Here is a 16,715-nt window from a genome sequence, read left to right on the forward strand (position 1 = left end):
GTGCATTTGCTGGGCGACCCGATCGATTCCACGTGGAGCTTTGTGACGCAACTCGAGTGTCTCCCGGGGATGCCGTGTCTGGGCTGCTGGAACGGACGACGAGAAAAGTGCCGTCAAAAGCGGTACAGTAAGTAGCGGCAGTTCTGGCCGCCGTTTAGGGATTGCATGATTCAGGCAGTCGACCGATGTCACTGCCCTTTCTTCGCTCTACCAACCTCCACCTCCACCTCCACCTCCACCTCCATCGGGATGTATTCGACAACCCATGAAATGTGGTTGCCAGTGAGCTGGCCGACAGCAAAGTCCGGCGCGTCCTTACGAACCTAACTCGCCATGACAGAATCAGTGGGAAACCCGGGAAACCGGATCGCCTCTGCATATGCTGTTCTCATGGTTCGTCCCCGTGGTACCGCTAAGCTGAGCGCTACTTGGCGTCTTTTCTATTCAAGCACATCATGTGTCAAAGAATGATAGAATGCCTCCAGTGGTCTTTTAACTACCTGCACTCGGGGCTACTCGCCCCGCAAGAACGTAGGGCGATGAGTTTTGTACGATATCTCGGTGGGGCGAGTACCCATGTTGCATTGTAGGTAAGTTGCTGGGTGTGAAAGGGGTGGAGAAGGTAAGCACTTATGAATCTCGATCGTGCCCTTCAATAATTATTCTTCTTCTTTTCTACAGTAGAGGGTCTATAGGCGTCGGCATCCCAACGTTATCAATACATGTACATGCATAATCTTCATCTTACAAGTCAATGACAGCTAAGCTGTTCTTGTGAACAATTGTCCGCTCAAGCCAAGTCACAAAATTTCCTAGAGTCCCCCTTGGCCAATTTCCTCGGAGCTGCTCGACGGGCTGTGCGCTTTCCCCTTTATGCGGCGTGCCCAGTTGCGTTACGGCATGGTGCTGTGATGCTCGAGATTGTGCTCACTATCAGACTCGACGGAAAATCCTGCGTGCTTGAGGACAAGACCACCGTCCCGGGGTATCCCTGGATGGAGCGAAAAAGGCCATTTCGTATGAGCTGTATCATCTACAGGCGCTGCTTTTTACCCTTTGCCGGAGCCCAATTCAAAGCAGACCCTATTCTTAGTGACTGAGGGTAGGGTGATAGTGATTTCTCCCTAAGACTGCTCTCATCGCCTCTGCGTCCATTCAGCAGGCTGATCGAGGAGGGTCGGGACACAGCGTGACTTGCTGATATTGATGTCCTGTTGGCTCATTTTCGATAGCCTTTTTGGCTCGTATAGAGCAAAGCGACTTCTTACAGCGGAGGTAGGAACGGAAATATTCAAACAGGTCGTCAGCTACTCAGCGCTTCTCTTAAAGAGGAGGAGGGATTGACGATATTGATCGGAAGAGAACCGGAGGAAAACGTGGGCGACTCGAACGTCGGTGATTCAGCTTGTTTTCCACTTTCGTCCAGCTCGATCTCGTCATCTTCAAGGTCCTAGGATGGAATTAGCTTATACAGCCTCGAGACAATCTCGTTGATCTACTAACGTTCGGATCATCCGAAAGCTCATCGCCTTTTTCATCAAGCTCTTCGTCAAATGAGAAAAAGCTTGCCTCATTGTCGGTCTTGTTAGGACTTGTCACGTCTTCACTAAGATCAGACTGCGGGATCCCAATGGGCAATGGATCTGGCATAATTTCGATTCCCGAGTCTGTCCCAGCGTCATCTGAATCCCGGTCATACTGATCTTCTGACGGACTAGGTATTTCTTCGTATGAGGAGCTTGGCTCTACTACCACTGAATGGGCCAGCCGAAAAGTAACGTGTTTTCGCTTACGAGCGGCTCCGCTAGCAGCTCTCAGGGCGCTTGGCAAGCTGGTCGACGGCAGCGTTGGGGCCGTCACCGCCCGCTTGGTTTCAGATATGGGAGGAGGAGTGGCGATCTGGGGCAAGGAAGAAGGTTTGGTGTCGAGCAGCTGGAGATAACCTGGTGTGAAGAGGCCATGGAACTCGTTTTCCCTGTCGGGAGTTGTAGGGGATTTGCCAGTCCCTCTTTTGGAGGGATCTCGAGGAGGAGTAGCCGATAATAGCGTAGGCGAAGGAAACAAGTTTTTTCCTAGCGGTGGAGTGCCCGAAACTGGAGGAGTCGTCAGGCCGTTGATTGTGACCCTGTCAACAGAGACGCTGGGTCTGCTTGGGCCAGTAAGCATCAGGCCACCAACACCGACATCCTCTGCTTTCTTCTTCCTTTCTTTGTATGCAGCGCCATTCATAGCATTCATAGCCAGTTCCTTCTTGCTCGGGTTGCTCAGCCCTGAAATTGAGGTTGCTGGGTGTGGAAAGACAATATGATTGTTTCGCTTCTTGCGTGAGCGGAGTTCATGCTCGAATGACTTGAACTCCTCCTCTTTGCGCGATTGGAAAGCCTCTATCTCCATGTCGATTTCCCTTCGCTTCTCCTCTAGAACGGATATGAGATCTGCCTCTGAATCGCTCAACTCGTCGGGTGCGGGCGATGGAAGAAAGCTTTTGGCTCCGCTGAAGTAAGACAACTGTCTATGCATTCTGCCTCAGAGGGATCTCAGAAGCCCGGAGCTTAGACGAGAGGAGAGTAGCGATTTTGCTCCTGGAAAATATGTTTGCCTCTTCTCCAGGCTTAATGATTGTCAATTGACCGCTACTGGGAAGCACAGATAAAGCGGAGAAAGGAAGATATGATGCTGGGAATTCTTTGTCGCACAATGCTGGTGGGCAATGGAGAAGATTAGGGAAAGTAACCATGACTCAAACGGAGGGGAATACTTTTCAATTGGTCCTTTCACGTGTTGAGAAGCCAGGTAAACCGGTCCGTTACTGCGATTGCACCCCCACACTATGGAATCCTCATCCCACGGTCGGAGTTTATCTCCAACTATCTATCCTCGGCGTGCACAGACTTATTCCCCAGCCAGTAGTAGTACTACCTCGTAGCTTGCATAGAAGGTTACAGGGGGCTTTAACTAACTAGCGGAAAACTTTAGTAATTAGATTCACTACGTATTTCAACCATGCCACGACGCGGGAACCGCTCCCCGTAAATCGTATTCAATAAGAAAAACGGGTAAGGTGAGAAAGATATTTGACTCTTGGACCATGATGACCCTCTGCACGGGACACAAAGATTGCATTCTGGGCCATGCTCATCGCATGTACCATTTCCATTTCCATTTCCATTTTTCAAGGATAAGGATTGTCGAAGCTTGCAAAGGTGGTCCCCCGTCCACCTATTGGCATTGTTCCCCACAAGTTCTCCATATGATAAGATAGTTATATTGTGTTCTTCTCCTTATTCGAGTCACTTTCTCATCATTCCGAGTGCAAAAAGTGGTGTCCGAGATTGCTGGAAGAAGCTTCGCTACGCTTACATGTTGCAATCCATGACCTCTGGCATCACTACTTCAGAGCGTGACGGAACGCTCGAGTAGTTGTATAGTATGAAGACAACAAAACCTTGGAAACAGATGATGATGCTGATGATGATTTTGGCGACATTTTGACATCTCAGAATGGGAAAGTGCGCAATTGTGTTTTGGCAGGAGTTATGGAGAAATGCGCTGTGCTTGTTGTCTGCTGTCTGCGCTTGACAATACAAGCTCTACTTCGGTGTGGAAGCTTCGAACATACACACCGTGACGGGCAGGAAACACAGTGCCAAGCAGTGTTTTTTACCACCTCGCAAGTTGAATATGGAACAATTCCTACCCGGGGACGCATGGCGCTGATGGCATTTACTGTACCTCCAGCAGGCGCTTGACAGGTTATTCTTCAAATCACTCTTTTATCTAATCTTCATTATGGGATCAGATGCACTCCATTATCAGCATAGCAGTTTGTGGCCAACAAGAGAGCAGTATCTCTGGCTGCTTCGCACCGAAGCGGCATGCAGAGGTCTTCTCTTTGCCTCGAAGAAGATCGACCTTCCGGGACCTTACAGCTGCGACAAAATGTCTGAGCGGTATGATGGAGACTTGATGCCAGAGGAGTGGCTCGATGTGAGCGGCAGCGCAGTACAAGCCGCTCCATCTGGCGCTCGCCACGACCAGGACAAAGATTACGCGCAGATTACGGATAGTGGCGGTCCTCAGACAGTGTTGAAGACTTATGCTTGGTTATATCTGAAAGGCATCCGAAGGAACGTTGACGAAGAGTTGTCAGAAGCTGGAGCCACCAAATCAGAACTCGTTTGCCCTGTTGATGCTATTCTACACGATCTCGGTACCATATGGGCATCGAAAGTAACAAGATCACACAAGCAGGAAAAGCCTCAAGCACGTATAGGTATCTTTAGTGACATTCCTCAAGAGGAAACAAGTGTCGAGTACGTCCAAATACCATATGGCATGACCTTCGACAATTTCCATACGCAAGCTGCCGCTCTCGGCATCGTCCGTTATCTGACCACAAAACACCATCCAGCCCTGGCGAAAACTCTCTTCCTCGAAGACCGCGTCGTGTACCATCATCCTTACCCAGCCGCCATGGAGTCATCCGACCCCTCATACGCACATGAGATCTACCCCATCACTAGAGACTATGATCAAAAAGACAACGGCTGGTATGCTCATATCGTTCCCCTAGATCCAGCCACGGCGGCTACTGCGGGCATGTACGATCAAACCCGTGACTGGCGTCCAATCAACACCGAGGCAGACTGGAAATCTCTACTTGACCTGCTCAAAATCTCCACGACGGCTCGGAAGGCCTTCATGCGCCACAAATCCGTCGACGACCGCATGGAATTTATCAAACGGCATCGGGAGCGAGAAGAGTTGGAAATTGCCAAGACCGGTGGATTTTGTACGAATGTCTTTCTGAGCAGGCATATGGAAGGCATGCGCGCCAAGGATAACTTTGAAGGTAGGTAAATCGATGTTTTACTATCCTAGGGAGTTTTCAGAGGATAATGCTGACAATCCCTTCTTTCTCTTGAAGTTCCTTTCCATCCTGGACAGAACATAAGTGGCGAAGAGTGGTTGAGGAGGGTGACGGATCAGCAAAGAAGGGAGGGTGAGGTATTTGAAGATGAAGTTGACTTCTTCGCTCACTTATGAGGTCCGCTCCGGAAAATGTCACTGGTTAGTGTAGTGGTAGGTGGGATAGGACAGACTGCTGTATCACGACCGCATATGACTTGGTATGACCTAAGGCTAAGGCGAATGGTTAGACGGCGTTGATAGGTGGGGACAGCTTTGGATCGCGGCAATGCATATCCTGAACGGAGCTTACGAAATGATTTTTGACGGTTGTGGAAGATTACTGTCCTCTTCTCATCAAAAGGCCACTGTCGTCGCCTTGTCCTCGAGCAGAAATAGCACTGAGTCACAGCACCATAATCTCAGTACTGCAAAACTCATTCTTGAGTGAGTTAGGCTGTACCTAGATCGGGTCCCGGTTATGCCCTGAAGAGACTGGACTAGTTCATTTTATCTTCTAGTCGTCTATGCATCCCGATATGGCTTCTGGACTCCGGTCCACCGGATAGTAAGGCATAGATTCATTGACCAGAATAGAAAAGGCTCTTCTTGATCTCTAATCTTTCTCATTCCACAAGGCTACAATATATACAGCGGAACAGCGTTTGCAAAAGTCCAAACGCCTCCGTTCATAGCTCACCATCCGTCCTCAATTTCTCCTTACCCCAAGGCTCACTGGTCAAATTCGTCAATCCAGCCGAATTCTCGCAACTCCTCCTCCCACTCATAGGACCCGGAGCCGGAACCTTGACACCCTTAGGCCCCGCATACACCCTCGTCGCCTGTTTCCCCACCACATCGCCCGCCTTGACATTCTCATCCTGACCAGTGATAGCTCCCACCCCCTTCCCAGCCAACCCCTCACCCATCCCACTGGCGCCGGCAATCCTCGCACTATCCTGCAACGCCTTCAGCAACGTCACCATGCTCTCCGGCGTCAGATCCTCATAGTAATCATCATTGATCTGCACCATCGGCGCATTCACACACGCGCCCAGACACTCGACCTCGACAAAGGTAAACAACCCATCCTCGGTCGTCTCTCCGGGATGGATGCCCAGATAATCCTCGATCGCCTTGACGATGGCGTCGCTGCCGCAGCCGCCCAGCATGCAGGGCGAGGTGGTGCAGATCTGCAGGTGGAACTTGCCCACCGGCTGCCGGTTGTACATGGTGTAGAAGGTGGCGACTTCGTAGACGCGCATGGCCGGCATCTCGAGGATGCGTGCGACCTCGTTCATCACGGAGATGGAGGTGAAGCCGTGTTGGCGTTGGCCGAGGTCGAGGAGCGGCATCACGGCGGCTTTTTTGTACTGGGGCGGGTAGCGTTTGAGGATCTCGGAGATGATGGTTTGGTTCTGCGCCGTGAATTTGAAGGGGATGGACGGGTTGTTTTCCGGGGTGTGGCGGTGCTGTTGTGATGGAGTGTTAGAAATCTGGGGTTGGGCCCGGTGAGCGGGTAGATTGGTTGCGAACGTACAACGTAGATAGTTCCGCTCAAGCTGGAGGGCGTGGAGGAGAAAGAGCGTGGTTGAAGGAATGAACGGCGAGGTAGGGAGCGCCGGCCATGTCGGACGGCGATGGGGAGAATCTTGGATGCCATTGCTGGCTATGTTGTTGAGGTGACACCCTGACGAGATGGTTAGATCTCGAAGATGAGAGAGCTTGCTCCAATCGGGTTGTGGGCGATGTCAGAGCCTTGTGTTGTACGCCAGTTGTCTCTCCTACCTACCGTAGTTAATTACTATGCATTGCGGAGCTCTCCTAAACCCTCGACACCCCAAAATCTACTGCCGCAGCTCAACTAAAATGCTCTAAGATCTGTATCATTCAGTAGCTGTAAGATAGAAGACTTAGTGTTGGGAGGACCGGGTCATGAGCGACATAACAAGGGATTTAGATAGGGTCTGAACTGTGGCCGAAGTTGCCATCATCTTCATCCCCAAGCATCCTCTTCGCTTCTCTCCCTCACCAATTCCCGACTATTAGACAGGAGAGAAGCGCATGAAGAGGTAGGATTAGTAGTCTATAATTCTGTTGTCAAATGGGTCAAACTCCATTGATTGCTCTCTTGGCTACTGTGGCCACACTGGAGCTCAGTCAGAACGTACTACAGAGGGTAGAATTTAAGTCGCATTAAGCGGGTACTAACTCAACGGCAGCTACCAAGCGCTCCGTTCCTGGTGAGTATTGCCCATTGCAAAAGTGCTGCAGCTCCTTGGCGCATGCTGCGGAGCTACTGCTACTTTAGCGGTCCATACTGAATCCATAGATATTAAACAAAATAACGGAAGATTTATATCAATCGGTAGCTATAGATGCATTGGCTTATAATAAGCATATTTCTCTTTCCCTATTTGAAGGTCTAAATGTGATAGACTAAGAAGCTGAAGATTTATATGTAGAAAGTGTACTTATTAAAGATTCTCTTTACATGAAATCTACATCAAAAGAGTTAGACAAAGCTGCATTACATTCGGTAGCTATTTGAACAAATCTCAAAGCGTGCGCCAAGGAACTGCCACACTTTTGCAACAGGCAATAGTACCCCGTATTCAACCTTTTGCTCCCACATTATCACCGAATTCTCTTGTTCGAGTTCAGTCAGGCACAGCAAGGCACAGCGAACACCAGACAGATGACGGTCGAGAAATACCCGATCCTGGAAAAGCGTCTAGCAAGACTATATTGCGTTCTGTATCAGGAACAATGTGCACTCTGTGATCTGCAAGGGCTGGAAGGCCGACTGCCACACCCCATCTGCATCGGCATGCAGATCTTCCCTTCAAGTCATGCATATTTTCTGTCTTCTTCATCAACGTGTGACACAGTACTGTCTCATGTGCTCTTTGAGGATGTGATACATCCCCGCTCCTCTTCTTAGCGGATGGTATTCTCTCCGCAGCAGGATGAGTGGTTCATCTACCAATCTGCATCATAACTGAACTACTCATCCCCAGAGCATACCTCGTCTTTCTATGAGGATACATCTAAGTGCGGCCACTCAGTATTTGATGTTCGCAGCACGCAATTGTCCCTTGGTGTATCCAACATCTATCTCCACCGGCTTAGCTCTTGGTCGACTCAAGCCTTGAATCCACCTGCACACGTCTTTTTCGGATCCGAGCATCTGCGTCGGATCCTAGCCTTTTCTCCTTGATGAAGTACTGGCGACGTCGACGATCATGGAGAGGAGAAGGGTCTTATGCTCGCAGAGTGGTTTACCCCTCATTTGGTTCTGTGTATACTAATGGCTATAAGTCTTCCTTGATCGCCCTTTGTATTCTGTGTTCTTTCATTTCCGACCCATTACACCTTTCAGTACTTGTCTTACACTTTCGATCGTTCTTGTAGAGTCGTTCGTGATGCATCTCTTTTATACTTTGTTGTTGCCCGCCCTTATCGTAGGGAGCGCATCTGCCGCTGCGCTTTCAGAACCTAGGGTGAAAATCGTGATCGAGGTTGACGAGGTATTTTGTATTCCATTCTCATGCGCATGGCGGGATTACTGATGTTCTAAGGGCCTTCAATTCTCCAAGCATCCCACTCCCAACCATCGCTACCGGCTCTCAGACAATAGTGCGCAACACACCATGTCGCTCACCTCCTGCACTACTCCTGGAGAAAAAGGTCCGTTCTCTCCAACTTCAGACCCAGCATGTCGTTTCCCATAACTATATTCTGGCAACTGACGAGGCATGCTGACCCGTGTTTGGTTGGCTAGGCTCATGCACGGAGAGTTGCTGCTCTGGACTTTGCAACATCAGGGACAGGACATGTAGCTGTAGCGCTCACCAAGGTAGCTTCCTCTCCATGCCTTGCCTCGCACCAGAAGCTGCCCTTCACCGTCATATTCTATGAAGAATTTCTCACGCTATGCTATCAGAACCTTGCGATCGGAACGAAGTGTGCTGTTCGGACCTCACATGCCAAAGCAGCGAGGGTTCCACGACAAAGAGTTGCCAGTAGCCGAATATCGACTACCTCGACGGGATTGTTTTCCCTTTCGCAGTCCTATAGCTATGGTTGTATGTCGAGTGCGAACTAAGTAGGGTGGTCGGGTGGCTCAGCGGTAGCAAGAAAAGGGGGGTTGGACTGCGTTTTATTGTGGCCAAGTACGGAAAAGTTACGGTGCAGAGTCGGAAACGGATACTCTACCCCTTTTCGATCTCCTGAGAGAGGCGAAGAGAAAAAGTACCTGTAATCTGTCCATGCGATATGTTCATAGTACACTGAATTCCAGATGCTGCAACTAGATCTTGTAGAGCTGCTTTCACACTAAGAGAATTCAATCCTGACCTACAAGTCACGCATACCTGTAATATCCCCTCAACAGAACCTGGGGCTGCAAGCTGTGTTCACGGCTCCAACACGTACTCCGGCATACATGATACTGCCACAGATTAAATGTATGCCGATACTTTATCTGCATCGCCATTACCAACAAACCGGGGTCACCCTACCGCCCAAATCCCTAGACCTAAGTAGAAAGGCACATCCTCCCAAACGTCGCAGGCCAGACTGTGAATGAGAGGAATCGCGCAACCCACAACATCAACCCAATTGCCTAACTCAGACCCATAATTCTCTCCATGGCAGGAAAACGCCCCTTTAAAAAGCCGCCCGACCACCAGACTGGCTTCTCTCGCCTCGTCGACCAAATTCATTGCAGTTAATTTCAGCGCCGTTCTTCCAGTGGTATCCATGAAAGTCTTGTGCAAAGACACCTCTGACTGCAGAGTAGGCAGACCGGTTCCCCCAACCAACTCCCATCGGACATTTTCTGCACCTTCTGGTAGTATGACTCGGACCTGTACGTGTTCGTATTGAATGCCTTCTTGCATCTTCGGCCCTTCCAGGAAAGGTACGCTAAGGATGTAAGGGGGAATGGAAGGAAGTGGAGATTGAAAGATGGAAGGAAGGAGTGGGATGCTTGGTTCGCGGTTTGATTCATGGATGGGATGGGTGGGGAATTGGAAAGGGGAAGGGAAAAAGAAACGTTGTTTGCAGTGCCTGACTATTACTAGTGGCCTGTACTCGATGATGCATGAGGATGTGACTTACGGCAGGGTGGACATTCTTTCTTCATGCACATGATGGGGATGTGTGGGTACGGGTGCGGGTGTTGCAAAAGTAGAGAGGCCTCCGAGCAACGGCGAATGGATATGACGGTCTATGAGGTTCCGGAGACGATGAAGCTCTTGAAAAACTTTGATTGACAAATATATGTGTGGAGGGATAGGTAGTCTCGAGTAGGGGTCGCCGAAATCTTTTCGGATCCTTGAAATGAAATCTATTTTGTGCGAAATTTTACCGAAATTTGTAGTAGATTTCAAGATAGATTTCAAGATAGATTTCAAGACAGATTTCAACTAGGAGCATTTGGGGAACAGCGCACTGTAATTTGCTAGTAATTGTCCGGGCAGGGCCTAACCAATAATCAATGGTAAGTTTACTTGAGATGAAGCTTTTTGAGATAGAAAAAGGCTATATTTAGTGGCTGAGTCGAAGTTAAGGATTCAACAGCAGGAAGAACTTGGAATGCTTAGGAGAGGTCACATTACGCAGAGACTACCTGATTAAGTCCAGCGCGTTTGGAATACAAATTAGCTTGGTCTGGGCGAAATGAAACCTAAATAAATGCGCCATCTAAATACTTGAAATTTTGGAATAAAAGAAAATCTGCGAAACTTTGCGACCCCTAGTCTCAAGAGACGCATCGTCAGCATTGGGCTTTCGAAGATTGCTTAGTTATGGTTCGCCTGCGGAGCGAATGGGAATTGAAGAAGCCAGTTCTGTACAAGTATGTATATATGTATATTTGAAGGTTTACAATCTGAACAGCTGCTACTGTACACCTCCTACTTCAACTCACCCATCTCAACTAACCTCCCTATCCCCATTCCCATCCCACTCCCACCCTCCCCTTCATCCCTGCGATCAAACCAACCCTCCTCCTTAATCACAAACGCAAAATTAATCACCGTCGCCACGAACAACATGACACACAGCACCGTCGGACCCCATTTGTCGTAATACCGACCCAAACTTGCCCTCCTCTCCCTGATCATCTGCACCCTGAGATAATAGTTTCCCACCGAATATAGCAGCCCGCAACACGCCACAATCGTGAAACCCCAAGCCGACACCAAACTGGCCTTGTCACCGAAATTCAACAGCGTGGCCGCAATACTGCCAAGGATGATGCTGAACTCGAGCCACGACAAAAATGTGCGCTCTGCAGCAAAATAAACTTTTGGCTCCACACGCACGGGCACGTGGATGCGTTTCCCTTTTGGCGCTTTGAATTTGCGAGCGTGCACGTCGCCTCCGATCGGGTTGACGCCACCAATGCCGGAGTTCGTAGCCGAGGGGGTTGGTTTGGTGGTTAGGAAGAGCTTTTTTAGGCCAGCGGCAAGAGAGTCCCCAATGATAGCGACGCGGTGTTTGGCCATTTTGCGCGCGTAAAGCCAGCCGCCTCTTCGTCTCGCTTCTTCCAACTCGTCGGATGAGTCCTCCTCTTCCGAATCATAGAGAGGGCAGTTGCCCGGGTCTTCCTGTAGAGGCTGCGCGGCAATGCGTTCTTCGACGTCGAGGGCGTTTGGACGAGAGAAGCCACGCGCTTCATCTTCGCCGCTGTCTTGATGTGCAGCATTGGCGTCACGTTCTCGATCACGGTCATATTCATTGAGGGCGTCTCTTGCTGCTCGCAGACGGTTGAGGTGCTTGTCTTCTTCCTCTTCCTCTTCGTAATCGTCCTCTTCTCTTGGTGTTGTCTGGTCAATGTCATTGTTGTTCTGCTCGTCTTCCGACTCATCGTCGTCCATTGGGTCGTCACTGGTCGAGTAGCTTGCTGTTTGCCCTGGCCTTTCGATCCCGAATCGATGTGTGATTGGTTTTCGGATATCCACATCCATCTGAGGCATCCAGAAAGGAAGAAGGTGAATGCGGTCTGGAAAGAGAGTGGCGGTTCCATGAATAAATTTGCTGAACTTCGGTACCGCTTCAACAAGATGACTTGCTGTAAGATCACGAATCCACTGCGGTGGTTCTTGTCCTGCCTGGGTTTGCAGCTTGACTTCCAACACTGCATATGGGAATCTTTCGACATCTTCTGGTGGCAATTGGCTGAAAGGCCAGTCAATGCCGATATCCATCCTTCTCCAATTCTTTCCAGCTCGTTGTCGTCCGTCGAGATTATCTTCCCGTGTCATCGTAAGTTCAGTATCCAACGAGATTCTGACCCGAGCGTCCCCTGGCAGCTGAAAGGCAGTTCTATGATAAAACGACCGCGTCACGGGAACCAATTTTCGGGTAATGACCCTGTACTGAATCTCCCTTGCCAGTTGTTCTAGCTGCTCAATCTCTTCTATGCTCTTCTTGCCATCCTTTCGCATTTTCGCAAATGCTTCCTCAACAGCGAGTTTGCCCGCTAGAAATGCATTGACATTTTTCTCCTTCAAGGTGAAACGTGCCTTGACTGATTTCTCGCCGGTCCAGTCTTCTCTGTGTGTCTTTCTTTCAACAAAAATCGTTTCATTCTCCATTCCACCGTACCATCGTAACCGGATAGCTTCGGCGCCCTCTGTCTTCTGCAGTCTGCCCATGTACAGTTCCCATGTCTCCGGATTGTCATAGTAGATGGATGAGATTGCCGAGTCTTTCTCTTCAAACTCTTTGTTGGGGTTGAAGACGAGGACAGGTAAGTGCTTGAGGACAATCAACTTGAGCTCCGTGATGTTGTCCCTGTGTACCCAGTATTTGGTTGTCTGCCGCACGAAGTTTTGCTGTCCACCACCAGCCGCGCTATCACCCTTGATGGGATTTCCCCGCGTTCTAACCAGATCATAGAGCTTCGAAAGAGTAACGATAAAAGCATCGTAGTTGTCTTGGAAGAAAGGTTTCGCTCGCAAGCGGGTCGCGAAGGAGGGTTTCAGGTGCCACTCCGTCAGCTTATCATGTTTCTTGATGATCTTTTGGAAGCCGGTATAATTCAGCTGCGTATATTTGGCGAGGTCATGAACATCTGCGATGATGTCGCTCAGATCCGCCTCCAGCAGCTCGAAGTCTTCCTCAAGATCCGGATCTTGTTTGTCCTTTGGCTTGTTGGAACGGTCCTGCTTCTCGACCACCATCTTGACCTCCCTCTCACTGGCCTTGATCCTTCGAACGATTTCTTCGCTCTTCAGCTTCTGAAACGTGAAGACCTTGTCGAGTTCCCCCTCCAGCTGCTGGACAAATGCCTTCTCATCGTCTTCGTTCCAAGGTCTGCGCTCGGGGGAGGGATTGCTGTCTGATGGCTCGCTAACGTATGGTGTCCTGAGGGCATCTTTGAGGTCGTCGTATGCTATGTAGTGCCAATAATAGTCTTTGATTAGTGATGATCGCAATTGTTGTCCAAACCTAACTGGTGTCAGTGCTGGAATACAGATTGCATAGTGAGTGTGCGGGGTTGGTCAGCTTACTTCATGTTTGCTGCAAGACGAGACAATGAAAAGGTACCTGATATTAGATTATGACGGCGTCATATGTACATACTACTACACCGTCTTTGTACACAAGCTTTGCGAGGTAGCATACAAAGTAACCGCTAGGTCACGTTATATAGAAAGGTCTTGGAAGCTCATCTCAAGTAAGAGCCCCCTGACCAATCGGACAAGAGCCAAAAGCCATGTGCGATTTCCTTTCAAGGCAAGTAACAGAACGAAGGCAGTATTCTTTGGTTGGCATGGACACCAATTATCTATTCATTTCCTCCCAATACTCGTATCAACCCTCGCAATAGCCCATGCTGCTACAAATACACCAAACACCCCCACAAATATTGTCAACGGCTTTCTAAATGCTGCCAGATATGGATAGTCGTAGACGACCACCAGACTGGCTTCTCTCGCCTCGTCGACCAAATTCATTGCAGTTAATTTCAGCGCCGTTCTTCCAGTGGTATCCATGAAAGTCTTGTGCAAAGACACCTCTGACTGCAGAGTAGGCAGACCGGTTCCCCCAACCAACTCCCATCGGACATTTTCTGCACCTTCTGGTAGTATGACTCGGACCTGTACGTGTTCGTATTGAATGCCTTCTTGCATCTTCGGCCCTTCCAGGAAAGGTACGCTAAGGATGTAAGTATGATCTGTTTTCAATTTGCGCAAGAAGCTCCCTAAATGATTGTTCCAGCCGATCCGGAAGCTGTATTTCCAGCCACCAAATACAGGGTATCTTGGTTTAAGCTCGAGTGATGCATCGCGAAGCCTATTTGGCCGGTAACGGCTAGTGGAGACGTTTCCGATGTCGTCCGTGAAATATGGATCAACACTGCCAGGCTTGAGCGGCACCTTAAGCTCCCTCAGTGCAGAGGTTGGACCATTGTAGTAGCTCTGAGTAGCCCATTTGATACGACTGAAATTGTCTGACAATGTCGCAGCATCGTTTCGCAGCCAGTATCGTTCCTCAATTGCCAGGTTTCCACCCCAGTGTGAGACCTCGATATCGCGCTCCAGTAAGGAACAAACCAGGACTGGTTTCGTGAACTCGTATCGGATGGATACAGGATGAGCTGTCCCCGGAGGGATATCTTCTGTTTCATAGGGTCCATAAGTGAAAGATGTTCCCTGTTTTTCAGGATCTGAGCCACTCTTCAAGCCAGCAGTTGTTGTGTACTCTGGTACATCTGTGGTGGGAAGTTTAAGTTTCGTTTTCTGCTTAAGGGTTGTATAGACAGAGAGCACGTATGCGGAAAACGAATAGGTAAGGTATTGGGTCTCATCTTGTCTAATGTTTGCAGGAAGCGGCGTAAGGGAAGAAAGGAAGTGGTAGGAGATTGCTAAGGTCAGTTGAGCCTTGGACGGCAGGGGTTCGGGAAATCGAATAATGTAGTATTGTGTTGATCTACATGCCATTAGAGATGGTCTGTCATGATGAGAGGACACCAACTTGGTGGGAGTGCCATCCTCTCTGAGCACTGCACTCATAGCCGCCATTCGCACATCGAATCTGCCCTTTTCTGTGTTTTTCTTGTCCCTTACTTCGATACCACCAACTTTGGCAATGACATCGTATTCGAAAGGGAGATAGTACTCCGATTGAGACTCTTTGTCCACATTCTCGATCACGACATTGATGGTCTCTCTAACGTAGCCTTTGTCGAGATTCGTATTTCGCACCAGGTTAAGGTTCTGAAAGACTGGTGGTGGTTTGAAGTCGCTACGCAGAACTTGTTGCGACGTTGGAGGAGATGTAAAATTCAAGTCTGACAAGCAGAAGCTGCAGGCGATGAGGCTGTAGACAGCAGTCACCAGAGACAGCTTCATGCTGACAACTCCTGAACTGCTTTCAGAGCATTGAATAATGAATGCTGCAAGTGTCGTGAAGGCCAAAAATGCTTGATGCCCCAGCTGTCGCTATGAACTACGGTTGGTCACACCACGACCTTACGCAGTATTAAACATTTGCTAGCCGTTAGGCCAGGTTTTAGGCTAGGTTAGATTAGGCTGAGCCCTGAGATTGTTGAGCAAGGCCCTGTAAACCTGATAAGCTGCCAAGGGTTCACTAAAGGCCCGCCAAGAGCTTCATAAGAAACCTTAATTTGTTATATACTTTGTGATAAATACAGTACCACGTCAAAAGTATTGGATCGACGCGCACTTTTTTCCAACACGCATTTTTTACTACCCTTTTCAACCAACCACCATGAATCAACGCAGGGCTTTGGCGCCTCTAGAAATCAACAGGAGCTATGGCAAGGAGCTATCTCCATTTCAACGCGGTCAGATTTCAGCTTACAAGGCTGTGGGGCTGTCAAATGCAGAAATTGGCGAAAAAGTTACTTGCGACAAATCCACTATTTTCAACACCCTCGTACGAAATCCACTCCGCAACAAAGGTAATAGCTTGCTACATTTTGGTAGACCCCCTACATTAAATCGCGTTTAAAAATAAGACGTTCTATATATTATTTAAGTTAATTCAAGAATTACTTATGCAGCTCTTTGACTTGCTCTTAAAGTATCTGTTTTAAAAAGCACTCTTTATTAAATAGTTAAAGACAAAGGCATTACTAATTAGCTTATTAAAAAAAGATCTTTTTTAACTTTTAAAGTAGTTGCTAAACACCTTATGTCGAGCAACACAGCTTCAACCTCCTTCCAGGGCAGCGCGAACTGCCGCAACTGCCAAGAGGATTTGGCTGTACATGTACAGCCAAATCCCAAAGCGGCTTAGCGCCACTCTAGTGCGTCACGTGCCCTGATTTCCTGTGCCATGGCATAGGAAATCCTATTTAAGTAGTTACTAGAAAATCTAGATAAGAGAATATATAACATAACAGAGTGAGAACTTTAACAGGTTATAAGCCTAGCTTCGCGATCACTGAATAGGTAAGCAAGGAGGCAGCTCTGGCAAGCTTTACTTCTCTTGAATGAATCAGATAGGCTCTTACCTAGCTTATCCTATCCTTTCTTTAATTAAATAAGTATACTAGGCTACTAAACTATTATATTCTTTCTTTAGTACTCTTTGTTATACTTATTCTGTTTAAGCTAAACTTTATTTATACTTTATTTTATTTATTAATTATTATATAAGCTAATTAATCTTACTTATAAAAAAAAGACTTAAAATATTTAAAAAAAGCTTAAGAAGCTTCTTTATTAAGTTTATTTTATTAGAAAAAAAGAAACCTTAAATAATTAAGTTATTTTTTTATATTATATTTAGTTTATCCCTTGTGAGTCCGATTAAATCCCTGT

The 16,715-nt window shown here is 48.3% G+C and overlaps 5 protein-coding genes across 5 annotated transcripts; 1 reads left to right on the forward strand and 4 right to left on the reverse strand.

Moving 5' to 3' along the window:
* Positions 1–1,303: 1,303 nt before the first annotated feature.
* Positions 1,304–2,520, reverse strand: EPUS_09192 (uncharacterized protein; the record flags this gene model as incomplete). Its single annotated transcript, XM_007803045.1, has 2 exons — positions 1,304–1,450; positions 1,504–2,520. 2 exons carry the CDS (start codon positions 2,518–2,520, stop codon positions 1,304–1,306), a joined length of 1,164 nt encoding a protein of 387 aa, XP_007801236.1.
* A 1,269-nt stretch (positions 2,521–3,789) lies between these two features.
* Positions 3,790–5,046, forward strand: EPUS_09193 (uncharacterized protein; the record flags this gene model as incomplete). The annotated part of the gene is made up of 2 exons (XM_007803046.1): positions 3,790–4,852; positions 4,928–5,046. 2 exons carry the CDS (start codon positions 3,790–3,792, stop codon positions 5,044–5,046), a joined length of 1,182 nt encoding a protein of 393 aa, XP_007801237.1.
* A 551-nt stretch (positions 5,047–5,597) lies between these two features.
* On the reverse strand, positions 5,598–6,571 carry EPUS_09194 (uncharacterized protein; the record flags this gene model as incomplete). Its single annotated transcript, XM_007803047.1, has 2 exons — positions 5,598–6,380; positions 6,449–6,571. The coding sequence occupies 2 exons, from the start codon at positions 6,569–6,571 to the stop codon at positions 5,598–5,600; spliced, it is 906 nt and encodes a 301-aa protein (XP_007801238.1).
* A 4,258-nt stretch (positions 6,572–10,829) lies between these two features.
* Positions 10,830–13,438, reverse strand: EPUS_09195 (uncharacterized protein; the record flags this gene model as incomplete). The annotated part of the gene is made up of 2 exons (XM_007803048.1): positions 10,830–13,371; positions 13,434–13,438. 2 exons carry the CDS (start codon positions 13,436–13,438, stop codon positions 10,830–10,832), a joined length of 2,547 nt encoding a protein of 848 aa, XP_007801239.1.
* A 277-nt stretch (positions 13,439–13,715) lies between these two features.
* On the reverse strand, positions 13,716–15,278 carry EPUS_09196 (uncharacterized protein; the record flags this gene model as incomplete). The annotated part of the gene is made up of 1 exon (XM_007803049.1): positions 13,716–15,278. One exon carries the CDS (start codon positions 15,276–15,278, stop codon positions 13,716–13,718), a length of 1,563 nt encoding a protein of 520 aa, XP_007801240.1.
* Positions 15,279–16,715: the final 1,437 nt, after the last annotated feature.

Source organism: Endocarpon pusillum, assembly GCF_000464535.1.
Source record: "Endocarpon pusillum Z07020 unplaced genomic scaffold scaffold1958, whole genome shotgun sequence".
Taxonomy (NCBI): Eukaryota; Fungi; Ascomycota; class Eurotiomycetes; order Verrucariales; family Verrucariaceae; genus Endocarpon; species Endocarpon pusillum.